The sequence below is a fragment of the Lissotriton helveticus genome, chromosome 10 (assembly GCF_964261635.1).
Source record: "Lissotriton helveticus chromosome 10, aLisHel1.1, whole genome shotgun sequence".
Lineage (NCBI taxonomy): Eukaryota > Metazoa > Chordata > Amphibia > Caudata > Salamandridae > Lissotriton > Lissotriton helveticus.
In genome coordinates, this window is record NC_136071.1 from 736,490,825 (window position 1) to 736,515,079 (window position 24,255).

Genomic DNA, 24,255 nt, shown 5'->3' on the forward strand with positions numbered 1-24,255 from the left:
AGAAGCGTTGCTATTATCTGAAAACCATTCTGTATTGTGATTGGGGAGGGGACCGAGCGTGAAGCGGAAGATTCCAGGGATGACTCTTTGTACATCAAAGTTTTTACAATTATGTGTCACATTAAAAATATATAGCACTCCGACAAAGTAGTAAGATTATAAAACTTTAATAATTTATAAATATATACAAGAAAACAAAAATAGTAATAACATATAAACATTTTTAGAGAAAAACAACGAAGTAGCGGTCGGCTGTGCGAATAGTCCCAACGCAGCACAACGTCCAGATTTCCGGCGTGGGGCGTCGCGGGGGGTGGGTGATCAGTAGCAAACTGTTGTGCGAATAGTTCCAAGGCAGCAGAACACGCCGAAATCTAGATGACACAAAAGTGATGTCTAGTAAGTTGCCACCCAGCAAATAACGGCGTGGGGCGTCGCGGGGGGTGGGTCATCAGTAGCAAACTGTTGTGCGAATAGTTCCAAGGCAGCAGAACGATGGCACCAAGGTGATGTCCAGTAAGTTGCCGCACTGGTTTTGGTATCCTACAATGCTGCTCCGAATAACGGCGTGGAGCGCCCCGGGGGAGGCGGCGTGAACGGGCCTCTCCAGGTGGAGTCTCGTCTGTTGTAGTGGGGCGCCCCTTTACCGTTTCAGTTGCCATTCCGTCCGCTTTTGGTCCACTGTGTCAAAATCCGCCATTCAGCTGAGTTGCGCCCACTCTTGCGGTGCAGCGATAGGCGGCTGTCACAGGACTCTCAAAATGGCGGCAGGCTGTTTCCTTTTTGGGCCTGGTCCACTGAAATGGCCCTGGGACACCTTGGAAATCGGACGCTTGTCTGCTAGGTCTTGGACCCCATTCTCGAAAGCGTCCCCTCCGCCTTGAGAATTCATCAAAAGTTTTGGGGGCCCCGACTCCTGCAGGCTTCTGGTGGGGAGCGGCTGCCATGATTGCTCGCGGAATGACCACGACGGAGCTACGAGATGGTGGTGCTCTCATGGTGACGCCAGCTTCAGTCTGAAACATCCAGAAACAAGGTGGGGCTTTCATCGTTTGGGGGGAAAAAAAAGTTTTCATCCAATGAAAAGTGTTGTTTTTAGGTCATATGATCAAGCCTTCCATCATTAGGAAACCAAAAGTAAAATGAACCAATGAAAAGTTTTATAAACAAGTCACATGACCTGTTATGCGGCATAGGGTATAAAATGCGGAGAAAATACGTTGGCACGTGAGGCGGCGTCAGTAGCGGACCGATGTGCGAATAGGCCGAAGGCAATACAACGCGCCAAGATCCGGATGGCATCGAGGTGGTGTCATAGTTGAGAGTTCTGAGCAGCGGTTGTAACACTGTCTGAAGCTTATTTGCAGCTGCTGCAGCTTCACTACGCGCCAAGATCCGGATGGCACCGAGGTGGTGTGTAGGAAGTTGCCGCACTGGTGTGGCCATCCTACAATGCTGAAAGTCGGCGTGGGGCGCCCCGTTGGCCTGTGAGTTTGCGTCAGTAGCGGACCGATGTGCGAATAGGCCGAAGGCAGCACAACGCGCCAAGATCCGGATGGCACCGAGGTGGTGTCTAGTAAGTTGTCGCACTTCTGTGGCCATCCTACAATGTTGAAAGTCGGCGTGGGGCGCCCCGTTGGCCTGTGAGATGGTGTCAGTAGCGGACTGATGTGTGAATGGGGCCAAAGGCAGCGCAACAATATTTTCTACTATATTTCCGGTGTAGAAGAGACCACAAGGCGCTGAGATGCCAAGATCCGGATGGCACCGAGGTGGTGTCTTGCAAGTTGTGGTACTGGTGTGGCCATCCTACAATGCTGAAAGTTGGCGTGGGGCGCCCCGTTGGCCTGTGAGATGGCGTCAGTAGCGGACCGATGTGCGAATAGGCCGAAGGCAGCACAACAATATTTTCTGACTGACACCACAAGGCGCTGAGATGCCAAGATCCGGATGGCACCGAGGTGATGTCTAAGTTGCGGACTGATGTGCGAATGGGGCCAAAGGCAGCGTAACAATATTTTTTGTATGGAAGATACCACTAGGCGTTGAGATGCCAAGATTCGGATGGCACTGAGGTGATGTCTAGCAAGTTGGTGTGGTCATCCTACAATGCTGAAACTCGGCGTGGGTCACCCCATTAGCCTGTGAGATGGCGTCAGTAGCGGACCGATGTGCGAATAGGCCGAAGGCAGCACAACGCGCCAAGATCCGGATGTCACCGTGGTGGTTTCATAGTTGAGAGGCACTTCATCTGCAGTGGGGCGCCGAGATCCGGATGGCACCGAGGTGATGTCTAGCAAGTTGCTGTACTGGTGTGGTCATCCTACAATGCTGAAACTCGGCGTGGGTCGCCCCATTAGCCTGTGAGATGGCGTCAGTAGCGGACCGATGTGCGAATAGGCCGAAGGCAGCACAACGCGCCAAGATCCGGATGTCACCGTGGTGGTTTCATAGTTGAGAGGCACTTCATCTGCAGTGGGGCGCCGAGATCCGGATGGCACCGAGGTGATGTCTAGCAAGTTGCTGTACTGGTGTGGTCATCCTACAATGCTGAAACTCGGCGTGGGTCGCCCCATTAGCCTGTGAGATGGCGTCAGTAGCGGACCGATGTGCGAATAGGCCGAAGGCAGCACAACGCGCCAAGATCCGGATGTCACCGTGGTGGTTTCATAGTTGAGAGGCACTTCATCTGCAGTGGGGCGCCGAGATCCGGATGGCACCGAGGTGATGTCTAGCAAGTTGCTGTACTTGTGTGGTCATCCTACAATGCTGAAACTCGGCGTGGGTCGCCCCATTAGCCTGTGAGACAGCAGTTCTTTGGATTTGGGCCTGGCTCGTCTGCTGTAGTGGGGCGCCCCTTTACCGTTTCAGTTGCCATTCAGCTGAGTTTCGGCTGCTCTTGATGCTACAGCGACAGGCGGCTGCAACAGGACTCTCAAAATGGCGGCCTGTTCTTTGGATTTGGGCCTGGTCCACTAAAATGGCCCTGGGACACCTTAGAACTCGGACGCTCGATTTTTTTTTCCTTTCCTGTACATGCAAAAAAAGGTAAATGCCCGGTACGTTACACGCTTCATCTGCCACGATGAACTCTCTAGAGGAACCGAAAAAAAATATAGTTGTGGTAACTATACCATGCATCGTCATATGGAGAGGTGGCAACAATTAATTATAGTGCTGCATAAAAGAGAGATTTGGAGGAGAACCCCTGACCTGCTAGTACATTCATCAAAGAAGTGGCACTGAGAGCTTCAGAGGCAAGGGAAACGGTCCCAAATATTTAGAAGAAATTTGGAAAGATTAAAATGACATGTTTAGATTGTGGCAAATTTATTTCATGTGGACATCTGAGTGTTACTCTAATAAATACAGCATATGAACATCATCATAGTCGATGGTTGGTAGAGACATTTTGACTATATCCTGGACCTGCCCGTCCTCGCCCAAAATGGCGCCAGAATAAATGGGACTCGTAACTCCTTGTTGTGTACTGGTTGCAGAACCTTGAAATCACGAGATACGTATGCAGTTTTGAAGCACATGGCGGGCGGGGACGAGAATTGATTGAATATTTCGACATCCCTATTGATATTAAGTTCTGATGTGTTATTGATTACTGTACTGTTGAAAGTTCGAATTAACGTCACCCATGGTACTTGCCCGCAAATGTATATCTAGATAATTTTATTGTAACTGGCCCTGTCGTATTTTAATTATAAAATGTACGTCCACCGATTCCGTAACTGTTAGACACCTTAGTTCTTGCAACCTAATGGCCCGCCCGTTACGTTCCTCTACAGTGTAAATGTCTATTTATCATATACGATTACAGTTTGCTCCGTGGCCGGCCCACGTGGTTATAGGCTCGTATTTGTATAATGAAATTTTCACAATAAAGGTTTTTAAAAGAAAACATGGTAGTAGTATATACATTGGTAAAGTTTTTAATAATAGTCACTGTTTTAGAATCATTAAAAGGCAAGTGAAATAAAGCAGACCAATTACATGAAGGGTAAAAGGTATAATACGAAGGAACGCAGTAAAGATAAATGGTCAAGGGCTGTTGTGTTTTCTATTCCTGCAACATAAAATGATCGATAAGAATCTCATATTCAGGCGTATCGGCGACTAAGACAGCAGGTCGACCCTCTTTTGCTCAACGGCTCCGTCATGGGACGAAGAAACGCTCTTTTTCTCGAAAAAAGAATATATTTTACTTGCAGGACAGTTGTAAAATTTCCGGGAAAGTACATTAGCCTGGAACATTATAACATATATTTAAGAAAAAATAATGTTCGGAAGTAATGAAAAGCGTAATTTTTAGGTCATATGATCAAGCCTTTCATCATTACAATAAGAAAAGTAAAATGAACCAATGAAAAGTTTTATTAACAAGTCACATGACTTGTTATGCTTACGTTACGCGCTGCGCGCCCCGGATGACTTCCGGATGCGCTAACGCGGCGCGTCATATGACGCATTACGCGACAACGCAGGTACAGAATATAGTCAAAATGTCTCCACCAACCAGAACACAACCCCTTTCAGCAGGCTAAATAGTTCTGTTAAATGACAACAGAAGGGACAGGCAACAAGAACCATCAGTCAAAGAGGGGAGGGCTAGTTCTTCTCTACCGGGTTACATTGGGGCGCTACCGGAACTGATCGAATTGGTAGTCTACAGTGTTTCTGGATGTTTCAGACTGAAGCTGGGGTTAGCATGAGAGCAGCACCATTTCGTAGCTCCGTCGTGGTCATTCCGCAACCAATCATGGCAGCCGTTCTTTATCGTTATTTTGGGCGGGGTGGGTGGCGGAGCAGAGCTGTTTTGCAGCCATCATTGTGTGGAGTTCAGTTCATCTCACTAGTTTTGTATTTGTCATGAGGGGTTGTTCCTAATGTTTCTATTTTAGCGAGGTCAAAAAGAGATCCCATTAGTGGCCTACTGATTTTGCTCGATTCCTTTTCTTTTTTTTTACACGATTTTTCGTTATCTGCAAAGACTAAACAGAGTATTGCGACTCTGTGTTTGTTTGTAAATAGAGAATGAACCAAAGAGAACTAATTCTAAAACAGTAAATACTTGGATAACAATGAATCAAATGGAGAGAGAAGCAGGCACGACGGATTACAATGGGGGCAAAGACCTGCGTTAACTACCTTTCACTATCTGCAAAGAGAGAGTACTCCTAATAGAAATGAGGGGGGGGGGGCACCATTCAAAGCAGATCAGTGTGCATAAACACGAAAATGTTTTCACTTACCACGTACTTGACATTCGACAGCTTATGATATTTGCTATTAAAAAACCATTGAAATTCACTGAAAAAACCATAGGTTATAGACCATATATAGTTAGGAATTAGCATTTACAAAACCTTGAAAATTCACTGAAAAAACCATAGGTTATAGACCATATATAGTTAGGAATTAGCATTTAAAAAACCTTATTTTACTCACACAAAACCATTGAAATTCCATATATAGTTAGTTGCACTAACTATATATCGCGCACCTGCAATCCACTGCTGATGATGTCACATATTACATCATTCATGACATGGTCAGTGACATCACTGATGACATCACTGATGACATCTCAAATGACATCACTGATGACATCACTGATGACAACATCCAGTGACTGTATGTTTCTGTAAAGTTAAAATGTGTCTTACATATTGAAGAATGAGTGGAAGTATAAGTGTCTGGACAAAGGATTTAGTAGGTGCATGACTGAATGCATGAGTGAGTGATTAAATGTGTCTCACTGAGTGCATGGGTTAGTGACTAAAGTGTCTTAATTTGTGCATCATTATGTCTGTTGTTCTGTAAACTGCTGCATGTTTTGATCAGTAGCTATATGATTAACTATATGGGTTACTGATTGATTGTCCAAGTATTTGTATGGGAGACTGAGTGTGTGTGTGGCTGGCTGGGAGGTGTGTGACTCTGTGCAGATCAATGTGTACTTGTATCAATGATTGTATAACAAGGTAAGTATGTGTTAGTATATGTTTGAAAATGTAAGGTGCTCTATGTTTAACTGTATAGACAAGAAAATGGAAGTGTCATTGATTCTTTACAGGACTGACTAGGTGTGTGAGTAACTCCATGGATGAGTGGCAGACTGTGAGTGTCTGTATAGGTGTATGAGTGCATATGATAGTGTTGTAAAGATGAGTGATTGTATGTATGAATGATAGTATGGGTGAATGAGTGAAGGTGTGTGTAGACGTAGGAATCAGTGAGTGCGTATGTAGTAACTAGTATTGGTGTGTCAATGGTTTCAAAAATTATATTCTGTATTTAACACTGGGTGAAACAGAGGTTATATTAAAATGTGAGGAGATGCATTGTATTGTCACATGAATGATATCATCAGTGATGTGGTCATTGATGTCAAATGAGATGTCATCAGTGATGTCATCAGTGATGTCATTTGAGATGTCATCAGTGATGTCATCAGTGATGTCACTGACCATGTCATGAATGATGTAATATGTGACATCATCAGCAGTGGATTGCAGGTGCGCGATATATAGTTAGTGCAACTAACTATATATGGAATTTCAATGGTTTTGTGTGAGTAAAATAAGGTTTTTTAAATGCTAATTCCTAACTATATATGGTCTATAACCTATGGTTTTTTCAGTGAATATATATATATATATATATATATATATATATATATATATATATATATATATATATATATATATATATATATATATATATATATATATATATATATATATATATATATTCTATCCATACCCATTTCCATATCCATACCCATACCCAGCTTAGGCTTCAAGAAGAACAGGCACCGACTTCGTGGATGAAATCAAAGGTTTTTATTCACCAATACATGCAATCGGACGCGTTTTGGCGGACGAATCCGCCTTGTTCACTACATCTGCTTGCACCATGTTTGTGAGCTTTATTTATACTAGTGCATACTTGTTAAGTGATAGAACAACCATGTGACATAGTTAGGCATGCGACTGTGAACATAGAAAAAGTTCAATGCGCTCAAAAACATGCAAGTCATTGTGACACAAAAAGCATAAATATTTTAAAACATTGTAAATACATCTTTATAATTGACAGTTAATGCTAATGTGTACGGGTTGCTGATAATTGCAATTAATAGCGCTTTAATGTCTAAAGTGTAAGCGTCTGTGACAATGATGCCTGCTGCCAGTTACGTGTTGGTTTTGACATGGAAGAGTTCCTTCAGCAGCGTGTATAAGCTCCCAGCTGCTCTGCAGTCTGTAACCTCGTGGGCCAGATCCGGACACGTCGTGTATTCAGTGCATCCCTGTCTGAGCGTGTTCACAGGTGAGTACAGGGCACGCTAATCTAAAGGCATGCATGTCATGAAAAAGCCGTAAAGGCCCGATGTGGAAGAGCTGTGGACGGGCAAGGCTCTCTTCGGGATCAGCAGCGTAGTGTTAACGCAGGTTGATTGTCTCATAGGAGATGTAATGGGCCCAGTGCATCTGGTTGTTCCGTGTGCGATGGGAATATTTGATTACTCAATTGAGTACGAAACTAAAAGGTGTCACTGTTTATTTTGGGTGAGACCTAACTGCTGGGATAGAATGCAAGTGCGTGAGTGTAAACGGGGGTGGCCAGAGGGGGACAAATAAATAAATAATCCTGCCCAAGTGGGCTTTGGACTCGTATCTCGTTGAAGTGCCTGGATGCCTCAATACTGAATCTCCCTGTGCCTTGTTCTAGTGCCGAGTGTCATGTAAGGGAGCATCTGTATATGCTTTTAATAAGAAACCGGGGAACCCTAATTTGGTAGTGGCTAGCAAGCTTGATTTGAGCGCATGGTTGTTCTGGTAGTTAGTGATTTGTGTGTATGTGATTAAGGTGGAAATGAAAATTAAATAAAGTTAGAACGTGCACTGGGTGATTTAAAAAGGATCAAGTCCTAGATGGTTAAACTAGATGTTTATCAGTAGAAATGGGATGTTTCAGGAAACGTGAGAGCGGATGTCGTTACAGTGGTATGGTGCCGTGTCATAGATGTATACTGAGTGCCTCGTCAGCATTGAGCCCAAAGGGGATCTTACTGTTGAGCTCTATGATATATTTAGATTCGAGTTGTCTCAGTTTTTGTTGTCTCATCCCTCCTCTGGGGTTTGGTGCTACACTGTCCAATACAAAATATGTGAGTTCCTCAGTTTTACCACTGTGGTGAGCATTGATATGGCGAGCCACAGGATATGCTGGATCGTCGTTAGTGATTGCTCTGAGGTGTTGTAGGATCCTCACATGAGCTGGATGTATAGTGCTCCACACATAGATTAAGTCACAGGAGCACTTAAGAACGTACACCGCAAAGTCTGTTTTGCACGTGTAGTGTTGTCTGATTTTGAAAGGGGATTTTCTGAAAGGGAACTTGACTGTTTTAGTGTTGACCCCATGTTGGCAGGCTTTGCACTTGTAGAAACCCGGTTGGGAATGTAACCAGATTTTTTTGGTTGGAGCAGATGGTGCATAATTGACCAATTCTTGGCTCATTGAAGTTGCTCTACTAAACGTTAACTGGGGTAGTTTGGCACAGCTCTGTCCTATGACTGTGTCATTTTTAATCAGTGGCCAGTGCCTGTACAGGATTCTCCTAATGTTCTTATGATGTATGTTATATCCTGTGATCAGTCTGGGCGGTTAGTGTTAGTTGTTCTGGTGTCATTTGCTGCTTTGGGTTTTTTTTGGAGCAAGACCGACCTGTCCAGGCGGTCGCTCTTTAATCTCGCTTTGTTCAAGGTGGTTGAACTATAACCTCTTTCCTTGAGTCTGGTACAGAGGACATAAATTATTGCACTTTAAATTCTTGTGTAGAGTCTGTTCCACCCTGGAAATACTACACAAAAGTATTTAATGCATTATTTAAAATAGTTGAATATACATTACAGGCTGACTAACTCCATGTCCTATTAGGAGATTGACAGTGCTCGGTTTGGTGCTAGCTAAATGTTGAGTTGTGTTGGTATAAACTTTTCCCCCACTACAAATTAAGGATGGCTGCAAGATATGGTGGCATGTACTCAGAACACATAGAGGAGGAAAGCGACACTACGTCTGTGGCTCATATGGGTATTTATTGCAAACAAGAATTATAAGCCTTTATGCCAAATTGCCAGTTACAAATTGAATGTTTCACTGTACTAGTTTAGGAACGCATTAATAATGTATTTTAAAGCTAAGCAATACTGCAGCATAGGGGTGGGGGTGAACGCCGGCTTTAGAACTGAATCTATTTTTCAGCTTCCTTTACTTTTTTTTTTTTTTTACTGACATGGATGTAACAATGTAAGATATGCTGTTATGCATAATGTATGATGCACTTGTTTCCTTAATTAAAAAGAAATAAATTCAATTTTATTTGAAGGCTGCATGTCATTTCAGCGTGACATGTCTTATATTTCTGTGATGTGTTATCTTTCATTTTTCAGTACGCAGGGAGATAGATACACTGAATGATCGTTTGACTGGTGATGGACAAACCATTGATGGAGTAGAATTAAGTAAAGGACAGCTTAAAGCTAAAGGTGAGGTGCATATTAATTAAGATGAATGAGTACTATTACATTGTTGCCTACATTTCTGACAGTGGTATACATTAGACTTACATAAGTCAAGTGTATGGTTTGCCTTGCAATAGGAAGATGTTGCAGGCACTTAGACATACTTTTGTACGGGAAGGGATTATATTTTATGAAAAGTCATAGGAAATAGAGGCATGCTTACAGTGTAGCTCGTTATGCAATGAAAAGGGTAATACACCAGGACAATAAGGTAGCTTATAGCTCACCATGTGTAGTGTAGTGCTGTTCAGCAAGAGTACTCCAACTAGTGGCCAGCCGTACTCGGACCCTGCCACAGAATCCATGCCAGGAACCTCTGAATAACCATCAACAGCAAACTGGACAGGACCGCACAAGCCAACTCTGTCACTGCATACTTCTTCCACACCCTGAAAATGCTGTGGAGCTCTTCAAATGGCTCCCAAGACAATCTGTAGGAAAACTGTCACTCACGCCCTAGTCACCTGCAAGTTGGACAGTGGGAACATCCTGTATGCCGGTGTCACCAAGCAACTCCTTAGAAGACTACAAACCATCCAGAACTCATCAGCCGGACGTCTCATCCTTAACATCCCACACACAACTCACATCACGCCACACCTCAGGGATCTCTGCTGTCTAATGATACACTAATGTTCTCAATTGCAACTCCTCAGACACATTCAAGGCACCACACAGCTTAGGCCCCACATGCCTGAACAGTATAGTCTCCTTCCACCAACCACCCAGACACCTCCGCTCCGCTGGACTCTTACTTGCACACATCCCAAGAATACACAGAGCCAGATAAGGAGTAAGAGTGTTACATGGCTCCTAAAGCGTGGAAGAGCCTCCCACTCGAACATCAAACCTCCTCCCCTCTTATTGAATTCTGAAAGAAGCTGATTCATTTAACCAACTCTCCATAGTCAGGGCTATGCACTCATACATGAAACTTTTTTTTGCAAAAATTCTGATGTAAATCCATTCACTGCAGGAACTGGAAATGTCATCACATCTTTATTCATCAGTTTTCATGCTATTGTCACTAAGAGCATTAACAATTACTGTTATGGGTGGACAGAATACATGGACTAAATATTACTTTAACAGGATCTTCTCTTGTTCCAGGTCTCCTAGATTAGGAGTCAACCCACCAGTAGTAGGAATAGTTTGAGAGACAGAGTCTTGAGTTCCATTTTCGTGTAGCCATTTGTGTTCTTGAAAATCATGAAACAGATTAACATGTGATTCGGATTGTGACTCCGCCTTCCCTGTGAGAAGTAGATCAGATACATACACAACACTACAGATACAACTTGCTTGACATGTGTAGGTCTGCAGTCATTCTTGGAAGACTAAGGCTCATTACACAATCTTATAATCTGTACCCTACAACCAAGACACTGTTGTCTCTCTCATCTAGCCAATTTGACTCTGGCGTTAGGGGCGTGACAATAGTAATTGGATTCCCAGAGCAAACCTGGCACCTGCTCGAAAGCCGCCAGACAGTCCTCTGAAAATCTGAAGCAAGAATCTACCAAAATCAGAATAATTTAGATGAGTTGACTGATGGAAATGGATCCATATGGTTCAGTTGCACTATTTCAAATGGTCTCCCTTTTTTGTCTGGAGGCGTAGAAGTAGACATACCTGTTGTAGAGGGTTTACCGATACTGTACTCTTGAATGTATTTCCATGTCTGTCTAGTCTTAAACAGCCACCAATATCACTGCAGTAGCAGTGACAGAGTATCACTAATTACCTTGTGGGCTGATGTTACTCCTTGAGCAGCTTCAATCAGGCCTTTCCTAACTGTCTCCTTTGGTATATATCTGTCCCAATTCCAATAATAGAAATAATTTGTATATTATCTGAAGTCCAGCTCGAAGAATGCATAACTGGGATGCTGGTAGGAGGTGAGCCCCATTTCAGCATGACTAGTATTGCCATTGTGACATCTTCATTGATATTAGATTATGTTTAAGTAATGGTGACAATTTTGCAGTTTTGTACTGCTGATTTTATTGCTAAATCAACAACAATGGTTCCATTTTGAGCAAATTTCTTTACGGCCATAAGCCAAAGTATGTTGCTCGGGTCAACGATAAGTTGTCTTGAGCATAGCCATCTTCCCCAAAACAAGTTTAGTCTTCATCAGCCAAACATTTGAATCTGTAGTGGTCATGGTTTTGAACTGAGGAAATAAAAGACTTGAGGGAGATGCTTAAAGAGAGATTCCAACAAGCCCATTCAAAGAACAGGTGTGAACTGTGTGGCATAGACTGCATTGCTGAAAAGCAGACTGTGTTGAACAGATTGCTCGTGGCTTGCTACAAGAGAGCCTGTGGACCTCTAGGGTACCCACTCCTTTCTCATGGATGACACCTGTAGTGTGTCTGTCCCGATTATGAAGGATAACTAAAAAAAATTGTAAAGGGGGTAATGTTCCGTAGCAGGATTATTCACCAACATGTTCATGTCATTCTTTGTTTTTCATCACTCTTGTATCTTAGCCCAAAGATGAAAGATTTTCTGAATCCAGGATTCGATTTCCTAGTTAATTGCTTTGGGTCTGATCTAGAGTGTGGAGGACAGACTTTACTCCATCAGGGCTATGGAGTAAAATACTCTGTTGCCCTGATGGAGTACCCCTCCTCCATATTTAGACGTGTGGGCCGACCCTGCGGACATCTCTTCAAATTGGCAGGAACTCCCATTATGACGTTCCCTGTCAACGTGTTTAACGTTTTACAGATGGGTCTGTCAAACATGATGGCTAATGGTCAAATGTTTAACTTGTTTAAAAAAAAAAAAAAATCCCAAGGCGGGATTTTGTTTTAAAAAAAAAAAAAAAACTAATGACGCTCACACCATGGGAAGTGTCTGCTATGGTATGGGGGTCATTTAAGCATTTTTCCCGTCCCTTACTACCAGGTTTTGCACAACATTAAGGTGGAGTGAAAACTTTCCATGCAACCCCCTCTCTAAATTGAGTGAGCGGTTGAATGGCCAAAGCTCTGATGGCCCATACTCTGTCAGACTGTCGGAAAAGTATGTCTAAGACAGAGCAAGAGTAGGCTCTGTAGCTGACATACTTAAGGTCCACCCAAACGTAAATCTGGCGAACAGACCCACGGTTTGGCTGAGAGGACCCAATCCGCGACCGAGTACTCTTTCCGTCAAACTCTAAATCAGGCCCTTTGACCTCTGGTCATGACAACGTTTAAGACTAAGCGATCTTTTCAAAATTTTGGTTGACAACTGATAACGGTTGGGAATCCTACACAGCATTTTAAGGCAATTTGGATTATGGAATGTTTTTCTAAAAAGGTCACCTGTGGCAGAGAGTGAGATGAGGACAGACATTGATGCACTGTATACTTATAAACCCTGGTTTATAAGGATTAATTATGCTGATCTCTTCTGTGGTTCCTTGGAGGTACGATTGTCACTGGTTCACTTATACAATGGTGTTTATCAGTGGGTACTGTTAATGAAAAGCTTCATCAAAGTGAAGAGCTGTTATACTGAAAAAAAATGCATTAGTGATCTTCTTGCATACGGGTAGTTGCTGTATAAAACATGTATAGAAAATACGTTAAATTTGAACCGAAAATTGAGCTTTAATTAGCGGCAAAAGGTTAGGTGGTATTTTAATTTTTAAAATGTTTGAAGTGAAATCTTTATGTATTAAAACGGTGACTTGTGAGTAGCTCAAAAAAGAAACGTGTGCATGTGTCTTTTGTAGAGTCTTTTTTTAAATGTATTTCTTTAAATCCTGGAACTGATTTTGTATCTTGACAGCTAGCCATAGCACCAGCCAACTATCACAGAAATTAAAGACCACATACAAGGCTTCCACCAGCAAGGTACTGTTGAATATGTCATTAATCCACCTTGCTGTCCACATTCTCATCTGAGGCTTTAATGTTTATAATGTTCACATTTCATTCAGATTTTAAAATATTGCCGTGTGTGTATATTCACTCAAAAAACTAAAAGTTGATTAATTACACAGTTAATTTGTTTTGTTTTAAGATTCTGGAGGCACCTTATGGCAACGTGTCATTCACATCACTGATTTTGGGGGGTAAAGAGCTCCCAATCAGTGTAGTGTTCTCAGACCAACATTGATCCTTTTAAAGTGCAACTCAAATGTTAGAATGAGGCAGGAGATCAGTGTCAGCCACTAAATGGGGGAGTGCTTGTGAACTTGTTATGTATGTTTTATTTACATAGGGCAGACCTAGCCGAAAGGCAGCAGAGTGCTGTACTGGGGCTATGACAAAAACAGTCAGGTATGATTGGAGGGTAGCTGGTTTCTGAGAGCAAAAATGGACTGTAACTGCATCATAATACTGCTGTGTTCTTTAAAGAGTTGTGTTTTTATCTCTTTCCTAAGTTGGAACAGTGACTTCGAGCACTGAACTCTAAGCAAGTTCATGTAGGTAAAGTTCATTGCGCTGGCTGTTAGTTAGCCATGGATGATCAGGAACATCTTTTGGAATGAAAGTTGAAAGTAAAATGGAGACCGACTACTGCATGTAGAAATTAAAGGCTCAGCACATCTTTCTCCTCTTCATCTCTTATTCTGTTGTTCCCCAGCCGGTCTGAAGCAAATATATAGAGCTTTGTAACAGAGTAGACTTCTTGAGAAGGTACTTCTCTGGTGTCATGTAGGTCACAGTACTTAAAATGAATTCTGGAGAGGAATGCAACCGTGCTCTACCCAGCTTACTCTCTTGAGTGGACTGAGGAGTAGGATTTAATGTGCTTTTCACATGATAAGAATGCACTTGAACAGGTAGACAGAAGGTTGCTGCTCAACTACCAAAAACAGCGAAGATGGCATGAAGCAAAATTCCTGCAATTTAAAGTTGTATTTCACTACAGACCTGTGAGAACCTTTCTTTTAAGCTTTCTGAACATGGAACAGCTGTTTCCCATTGCCACAAGGTGAAGCCCTAGCCTGTTGCCCTACTCGGGTTCTTGTAACCTTGCTTACTGTTGCTGATGATCTTGTGAGCTTCAAGGCACTCGGCCACAAGGAATCCAGACACCTAGAAGCGAACCATAAGCCTCCTGGGTCTGCTGCAACATTGTGCCCAGGCCTACAGTGTCTTAGCTGAGCTAGAGAAGGACCAGCTTCAAGTCATTGGACTAGGAAGGTTAAGTTGGAATGGGTGTGAACAACAGCCTGTGTTGTAATACCTTCATGTATGTATGCACGCGTGAGTGTATCTGCGCGCACGTGTGTGCGTGTGTTTGTTTGTATGTGTCGGTCAAGAGGGGCTGGAGTGATTGTAAAGGTGTATTTGTGAAATATTCTGACCATTTGTGATGACATTATGCCTACCCATGGCAAATTAGGGACCTATCCAGGACATATTGTGGATTTGATTTTTTAAATTGATTTTTATTAAATTCTTCTGATGGCTAATTCCTCACCTTTATATTATTGGTGATCACCGGATTGTATTCAGAAGATTAGTCCGCATACTGGGGAATGGTGCAATGTGGCTCTGCATTGGCCCAGTTCAGCCCTAAAAGTAACTGCTTTTTATTATCAACTCTTTTTTTCTTGAAATTCTTTTTCTTATGTGCAATGGAAGAAGTCCACTCCTAAAACTATAGGGTTTAAATCTTGTCGGGACTGTTGAAAATAGATGTAATTGACAGATCATTATTAGGTGTCCTTCCGGTGTTTAGGTTCAGGTCACGACTTGAAGTCTTTTGCATCCCAAGGTGTCCTGGTATTCCAAAGCCAAGCTGTGTGTCGCCAAACATTGCTGAAAGAAGGGTAAGTCCCGCCCCAGCTTGTAGTTGAGTGCACGGACCCATTCCCATTTTTGGGGCCACCCCTACGATAAGGCCTCATTACGATCCGTCTTCCGAAAGGTCTAAGCATAAGAAGGCTAAGCGGAATTTAATTCAGACTCGCCACTCTCCCTCTGAGAAGTCGTAAGGGCGCCAAGGTGTCCATCTATGCTGGTGCAGTTGATTTACACAGTCGATTCCGATGCACGTCTGCCATGTTGTAACAGATTGAGGCCTTCAGTCACCACTCCTGCCCCTCCCTCAAACCACACAAATAGATTGAGTTTTAGAGAATCAAGTCATTTGGGAAACGGATTGACTCCTTGGCTAGCCTTGCACTTTGGTCAGTCCATGCCAGCTGCTTGCTGGGGAGGTTCTCACATGTATTATGGAAAGTGGTCACCGAGATCTTGCCTGCAGTCTTGGAAGAATTATGTGACAATCTGGAGCAAACTTTTCGGGATGGCCAGGATGTGGCAAAATATGTCTTAAGGTTAGGACTGGGTGCTACGGACTGTTCAAGCAAAGCAGTAAAGATTTAGCATGGTGCTCGGGCACCATGCTTGAATGAGATCCATGGGCTTCTCGGGTGACATTCAGGCATCACTCATGGATGTGCCTTTTGAAGGGTCTTGTCTATTTGGTGTGATGGCTGATTCTGCACTAGAATGCTTCAAATAAAGCAGAGCCACAACAGGCTCCCTCGGTCTCTCTATGCTTGCAAGGAAGTGTCCTCCCCTATTTTGCCCTGTTTGAGGCATCAATAGGTGTTTCACATACAGCCAATACCAAGGCACCTACCCCAGCAACAGGCACCCCGGTCCTGTCAGGGCAGTCGGGGATCTACCAGACAATGTTTAGGCCCATAGGGACTACAAACATTCTGCCCCACCCATCCTACAGCAGCCTCCAAGCAGCTTTAGTTTGCCCTCAGTGGCACACGACAACCCAGTTGGATGCAACATCAGTCATTTTGTCCATCGGTGGCAGGCCATGACATCCAACAGGTGGATCGGGCCAGGAGAGTGTGGTACCCAGAACTTATGGGCATGAGCATCAGTCCTCTGATTAGGCTACTGCTTTGGGAAGTCCTTCTGTTGCAGCTTCAGGGGAGGGTCTTGCAGCCGGGCCTGTACAGTCTTTACCTCCATGTGTGGAGATTGAGCAGTGGCAGTTAACTGCATTCGATCTCCTTCCCGAAGTAGTGGATATCATCCTTGCTGCCAGGGGTCCTAATACAAAGTCTGTTTATGATGGTCACTGGGATAGGTTTGTGGCTTGGTGTGCTGCCTGTAATAAGGACCCCACACATTCGGATGTATTGTTTGTTTTTGTCCTAGTATGGGCTTGCAGTGGGCATTGTTAAAAGATATTTGTCAGCCCTTTTGGCGTTTTTGCATTTACCAGACCAATATCCTTGTTAAGTCGTCTGTTGCGATGCGATTCCTTAAAGGCTTATTTCATGTTTCTGCTTAAATCCTCGTGACGCAACAGTGGGATCTTAATTTGCTCCTTACTTTTCATATGTGCACTCCTTTTAGCAGCTGCACAGCTGCCCCCTAAATCTCCTCACTCTGAACTGAAAGATCATTAATTTCACTCGTGCGAGGAGCTTAAGTTATTTTCAATGAGAAAGACTGTCTTTAGTAGTCCTACGCCATCGCCTTTCATGTCAAACTAGTGCTGAGAACTAGGACGAGCTTTCTACCAAAGGTTGTGACTCTCATGTTGGGCAGTCCATCATACTTCTGACGTTCTTTGATCCACCTAATCCCTCACAAGGGGAAGAGAGACTCCATTCTTTGAATGCCAAAAGAGCATTTAATTTTTACATTCAGCGTACTATACACCATCGGCTAGATGATGAGCTCTTTTTTGGGTTCTCTGGGGCAAAGAAAGGCATGGTAGATCGTCCACTGCATTAACATCTGCTACATGTTGACCAAGAAACAGCCTCCAGAAGGATTGAGCTATGCTGAAAAATCTTCCTAATCTTGTCTGGTGCGTGGGGAATTCTAAAGCTCTGCAGTCAGATGGAGTACTCACCAGAAAGAGTGATAATGAAGGTGAGTATCTTTACCTTTTATACATTTCAGTGCTTCCATGAGAATGGATAATTCCGCAGCCCAAACACAGATATTGTGCACTTTTTTGGCAACCTTCTGGCTATCCCCGATATATTCGGAAGGAGGAGAAAAAAAGTATTTGGCAGAGCCAACATTCCTGGCTTTCCTATAATTACTAAAATAGGCAGGGGGCAGTGCTGTTGTTCCATGTCTGTAATATTGTGAAATAGAAAGGGATTGTAGCCGTTTCATCTGTGAGCAAACACCTTTGTTATGCTGTTGCTGTGATAGTATGGGATAGGTTAGCTTAGATGTTTAAGAAGAGAAAAACAATTGCAATAAATCTTCAGAACAACCAAACCTGCTCTTTAGTGATGCCAAATGACACAGTATGCATATACTCTTATAATTCTACTATACAATTCCGTTCACATTGCCACAGGATGTGCATGTTATATTTACTGCATTTAGTCAGTATATCAAAGTTCCAAACTATCATTCCCGGGGATAAATCCACAGAATGTCTTCCAAAAGATAAAACTCATCCATTGTAAGTGCCTAATGACACGAGGGGTGCATTATTCCCACCATAATTCACAAGATTAACTTTGGCTTATTTTAGATGCAAGATGTATTGTGGTGACTTCTAGCACACATAGTGTAACTGTATGATAGAAGCAAACTGCTGGGATGACGTGACAGATTTTAGGTGTTTGGTCAGGAGATCAGAGAGGAAAATAGGACTGTGTTTACTGAGGTCATTGCCTGTGGAAAAGAAGGGTCGACTCAAGTTCAGATTATTTGCACTAGGACTCCTACTGGCCTAGTGTTGCATAGCCATGATGTAGAAAGAGGTTGGAGCGATCACTGAATAAACCCTTTTGTGCGTGGTAGATATGCTCAATTCCTCCTGGTTATAAGCTTGGTGATTGCACAGTTTGGTGAAACAACAACTAGTAGTGGAGGGTCAGAGGGACATGTTTAACGACCAAACAGGTAAATACCCCCAGTGAAACTACATAAATAACAAAAAAACCTGTAGGTCGAGTAAAGCTGAAATACTTGAACTAACACTGGACAAATTGCACATCAAAGATTTTGATACATCAGTAATCAAAAGTCGGACTGGCTGTCAACAAATGCTGTTTAAGTCCTATCAGCCCACCCAAGTGGCGGAGCCTCATCATGTAGGACCCCCAAACTTAGGTCTGTGTGCGAAAGCCCTGGTGTATTTTGGCTACGCATCACTAGGCCATAGTCTGGTCACCACAATTGTTCTTACAGATGGTGGAGCTGATGTGTGCAGTGCAAAAATTAAATCAAGTTATGTGTGTTAAAATGGCTGTTAAGGCAAACAAAGACCTTTATTAGTGTTCGCCTATACGTCAGATTAAAAAATAGTGAAAGGACAGTGTGACAAAATCACTGTCTAGATTGCTTGGTAGAAGTTTTATATAGGGCCAACATGTTTCTGCCGTAAGGTGAAAGTTCACCGGCATTCATCAGGGCCAAGCTCTTATGTATGCTACTGCAATGACACTATCAAACGTGATTGATGAAACAATGAAAAATAGAAGATCTAACAGACCATTGTCAGGAAGAGATGGGCGGTCATTGGGACCATCCTACCACATCTTCTCGATTGGCTCTGAAGTTAGAAGAGGTCTTCCCTGTGAGGAATACAAAGAAAAGGAAAAACCATGTACTCTGTACATCAGCATACTGCTAGTTTAAGAATAAACATTACAATAAGACTTTTGTGCGCACTTAATGAGGAGTGCTTACTGTGCAAAACCAGTGATAGTTAAACTAAAATCAGCCATGCCAATCACCTATAGTGATGGCCACTTGAAATGTGCGCTATATTAAGTCGCCAACAGATAATCTGTGTATTATTTCAAAAACTTAATTAAACACTTACCCAACTCAGCGTGGGAAGAAAGCCTCACCTCACCCGGCAACTGCTCGGAAGAATGAGGCCCCGCTCTAAACATGTAAATAAGGACAGTTCCTAGATTAGATAACTGTCACACAATATGACTCTGTTACAGTTTACAAACCCAACAGTTTTCTGAACTGCCCCTCGTGGTCACACATTCCCACGGGGACCCATGTGGAAGCACTCAACGACTAAAATTCAAAAACCCTCCTCTAGAATGTCCTAGGTTATGACTGCGTATTGATAAATATCGCAGATTTGTCTCTCATCCACCAGCTGAGTGGCACTGCTGGTGATGAACATGAAAATTTACCTCCAATATACTCATACCTATTGGGGAGATGGTTCCTATAAGGGTTGTACCTCTCATAAACCCCAGTGGTTATGCTAGAATAATGACTCAACTCCGGGTCGAGAGGTTGATTATTTTAACAAAAAGAAAAGGGTCACCCTTATTAAGAGCTTAGTTCCATTGTGCCAGTATTAAATCAAGTTAAACATGGCTACATACAATGAAAAGAATAACTGAAGTGAGGCAATAGATGTCCTTAGGTCCTCGTATAGCGCTAACTACGTGTAGCTGCACTCAGGCTTGTTTATTTATTTATTTATTTGCAAGCTTATACCGCGCTGGGAATCGACTCCCTGGGGAGTATCTCCGCGCCTTTGGCAACATCAGAAAGCAAATATCCCTGTCATGTATTAATAGTGTACCACCGTATCAATAGTTAAATAAAAAAGTTTTTAACTTTTTCCTGAAAGGAAGATGTTCCCTGCAAGCTCTGATTTCCAATGGAAGTTCATTCCAAAGTTTAGGGCCAGCCACTGATAGAGCCCTACCACCCTGACGTGTTTTCCAGAATCTGGGGACACATAATAGTTCATGGTCTCCAGATCTCAGAATTCTTGCGGGAATATAAGGGGTGAATTTCTTAGTTAAGACCTCCGGGCCGCTACCAGACAGGCACTTGTGGATAGTGCAACAGATTTTAAACAGCACTCTGTTTTATGGTGAGCCAGTGGAGTTTTTTTAGAAGTGGTTTTGAAGGGGTCCTGGCCGGGGCATTAAGAACAAGGCGGGCAGCCGTGTTCTGCACGACTTGAAGTCTAGCGATGACCCCTTCATTGGCGGCTAGCAGCAGACCGTTGCAGTAGTCCAGTCTACTCAACACGAGTGACTGAACTAAAGTTTTTCTGGTGGAGTCAGGTAGCATGGGGAACACCCTACGGAGAAGACCAATAACATGAAAACAGGAGCCTACAACATGAGTAGCGTGATGTTTTAAGGTAAGCTCCTGATCCAGTTTGACTCCCAGATCTTTCACTACCATTTTTGGCTCTGGGACTGGGCCGAGATCAGAGGGCCACCAGTCCGGAGTCCACAGTCGCTTTGCTTCCCCAAAGAGCATCACCTCCGTCTTGGAGACGTTGCACTGAAGGAGATTTGCTGCCATCCAGTGTGCCACTTCTTTCATCCCTTGGGCAAAGGAGTGGCGCACTTCAGGAGTCAAAATTTTAAAGGGAAAGAGGAGTTGTGTGTCGTCTGCATACGATACAGGGATGAACCCGTGGGATCTAACGATGTTAGCTAGGGGTGCCACGTAGATATTAAATAACGTAGGGCTCAAGCAGGAGCCCTGTGGCACCCCCTTTGAGATCTCCACCTCCTCTGACTGGTAAGAGCCCAGTATTACTCTCTGAGTGCGTTTGCTGAAAAAACTCCTCAGCCAAGCCAGAGCCTTGCCACCCAGACCGATGTTAACTAGTCTGGAGGTCATGATCTCGTGTGACACCGTGTCAAACGCCGCTGACAAATCTAATAGCACCAGGATAACGGAAAACCCCTTATCCTGTAGCATGCGAAGATTGTCAGTGACGGACAGCAAGGTGGTCTCGGTGCTGTGCCTAGGCCTGAAACCCGATTGAGAGGGATCTAGTTCCCCTACACTCTCAATATAGTTGGATAAATGCCGGTTGACAAACTTCTCGGCAAGCTTCCCTAAAAAAGGGAGAAGAGAGATGGGTTTCAGGTTCGTGAGGTCAGTCCATGGGATGGAATTGTTCTTACGTAACGGCCTCACCAGAGCACGCTTCCAGTTAAGGGGAACATCACCCAATGCTAAGGATAGATTAAGCACCTGTTGAATCCCTTCTCCTAGATCATCCCTTAAAAGAGACATGATCCGAGCTGGAACAATATCTAACGGGCTGCCACTCTTAGTTTGATTGATTAGAGTGCCTATTTCCTCGATAGATATAGGGGGCAATTCAACAAGTTTATTAGCATTGACTTCTGTTGTGCAGGGGTGAAGTGGAGCCATACTATCCACAGTACACAAGATGTTAGTGGAGGCGTTCGAGGCTAAGATCTTTGCGTAAATCCCTTCAATTTTCCTCACAAAAAACTGCGAGATGTTGTTACAAAGTACTTGGGACTCAATGCCCTCGGTCTCACAGGCTGCAGGCTTGACAAAGGACTGTAAGATCTGGTAAAGTACTTTTACATTTTTACCTGCCGCTGTTATTTGGTCTGCTATATGATGTTTGCGAGCAGATCGAATAGCTTTATGGTAATTTTTCTGGGCAATCCTATAAGTGACTTTATCCTCAGCCTTGTGAGCGGCTCTCCATTGTTTTTCCGATTTCCATGCGATAATTTTTAGTTGTCTACGATCTTCTGTGTACCAGACTTCTTGTCTTGGGGCAGGACGGGGTATGTATGTTCTGAGAGGAACAACATGATTAATGGAGGTAGCTACAGCTTCATTGAGGGCAGTTAGTGCCGCATTAACATTGTCGCCATAAACAGCCCAGTTAGGTTCAATAAAGTTCACCCTGAAGCTCTCAGGCGTTAGTTTATTCCAGGGTCTTCTAACATCAGCCAATATTTTCTGTGCTCTCTTAGGCACATGAATGAGTCTAGTGTAGAACTCAAGAATGGAGTGGTCAGTCCAATCCACTTGGCAGGGAGGTAGACACTTTATAGAAGCAGAATTATATAACACAAGGTCCAAAGTGTGACCGGCTGAGTGCGTGGGACCCTGATTAACTTGGTGCAGTCCTAAGGTGGTTAGATCTGCCAAGAGTGTCTGAGCCTCCACACAGGAGGAGAGTTCACTGTGGACATTGAAATCCCCTACCAGGATAAAATCAGAGTCTATCTGTATGTGTGGGGCCAGTGTTTCAACAAGTTGGAGAGAAAAATTGTAAAGTACATCAAGCCACCTCGCCCCTAGATTGTAAAGTAGTTCTGCGTAAACAACTGCAGTGTTACAAACGGAGTTTAACCAGCAGGTTTAACGTAAACTAATCTGATTACCCATTCTACCCTATTCAGCTCATGCGTTTCCCTCTTACCTGTCCGTCGGTACCTCACGGCGTGGTCTCGAGCCGAAGGGGAGGCACCGACGGTCAGGCGGGGACGCGGTTAAATACTGGTGCTCAGGACGTAATTGTCCTCAGCTGGTAGTCACTGTAGCGCGTCTCCGCATGCGCGCTGGTGTCATGCTCATTACCGTGAACAGCGCATGCGCAGATACCCAGCGTCGACAGTCGCGCATGCGCAGATCATTACTGCGCGGCGACTCCAGACACTCTACTCTTACGCATGCGTGTAGTTGTGACAACCACGGGATCCTGCGTCTGATTCACTAAGTCAAAGTGGCGAAACGTGAAAAGATCTCTGTTCTTGGGATCAGCGTGGGACTCAATGGATTGTTAAAGTCCTGACCCATAACCTGAATGGGCGAACACTTCGTCATTAAGCTACTCACCCCTAAAAAAGGAGGATTAGCGATCTAACAATATCTGTAAAAATCCATCAGTTTTGGATCCCAACCGGATCCCAAGGGATATCAGCCTATTTAACATCGTGGTTTGAGGCGATTTAATCATACTTAAGGGGAAAACACGGTTTCCATAGTGGGTTCATAAAACGGGCCCCAAGTTCAATGATATGGGACCTTGCATTCCTAACTGTCATATATCAGCTACATGATTTCTCTATCATGGTTAGTCTCATTTCCTACATACACAGAGTTTACAGCAGTCTCAGGTGCTCGGGTCTGTCAAACCTTAAAAGATGCGAGACGTCCGCATTTTCTCTTTGTTAAAGAGCAACGCTGGATTTTTAAACTGAAGTCTGATGTCAACGGGCTCAATGACAACATACCGTGGGTCTCGATCTGAGTGTCACTCTTGCCATCTGGTACTCAATGGAATGACAACCTTAGCTGAATCAATGTCTGAACAGTCTGAGGTCTCAACATTGATTTTTGCCATTAGAGCCCCTTGAATTGACCTACATGGCTCATTTATCACCATCACGGCAGTTAGTCATTCAACGCATCTTTTAACCGTGTTTTCCCCTCAAGTATGATTAAATTGCCTCAAACCACGATGTTAAATAGGCTGATATCCCTTGGGATCCGGTTGGGATCCAAAACTGATGGATTTTTACAGATATTGTTAGATCGCTAATCCTCCTTTTTTAGGGGTGAGTAGCTTAATGACGAAGTGTTCGCCCATTCAGGTTATGGGTCAGGACTTTAACAATCCATTGAGTCCCACGCTGATCCCAAGAACAGAGATCTTTTCACGTTTCGCCACTTTGACTTAGTGAATCAGACGCAGGATCCCGTGGTTGTCACAACTACACGCATGCGTAAGAGTAGAGTGTCTGGAGTCGCCGCGCAGTAATGATCTGCGCATGCGCGACTGTCGACGCTGGGTATCTGCGCATGCGCTGTTCACGGTAATGAGCGGGACACCAGCGCGCATGCGGAGACGCGCTACAGTGACTACCAGCTGAGGACAATTACGTCCTGAGCACCAGTATTTAGCCGCG

At 43.7% G+C, this 24,255-nt stretch overlaps 1 protein-coding gene across 4 annotated transcripts in view; it reads left to right on the top strand.

The window, feature by feature from the left end:
- The window catches only part of WDR37 (WD repeat domain 37), a 537,887-nt gene that overhangs the window by 150,018 nt on the left and 363,614 nt on the right, over positions 1-24,255 (top strand). For all 4 annotated transcript variants that reach the window (XM_078663303.1, XM_078663304.1, XM_078663302.1 and 1 more), the window contains 2 exons: positions 9,474-9,569; positions 13,392-13,456. In XM_078663303.1, coding sequence (XP_078519429.1) covers positions 9,474-9,569; positions 13,392-13,456 — 161 coding nt within the window. The remainder of the gene's footprint in view (positions 1-9,473; positions 9,570-13,391; positions 13,457-24,255) is intronic.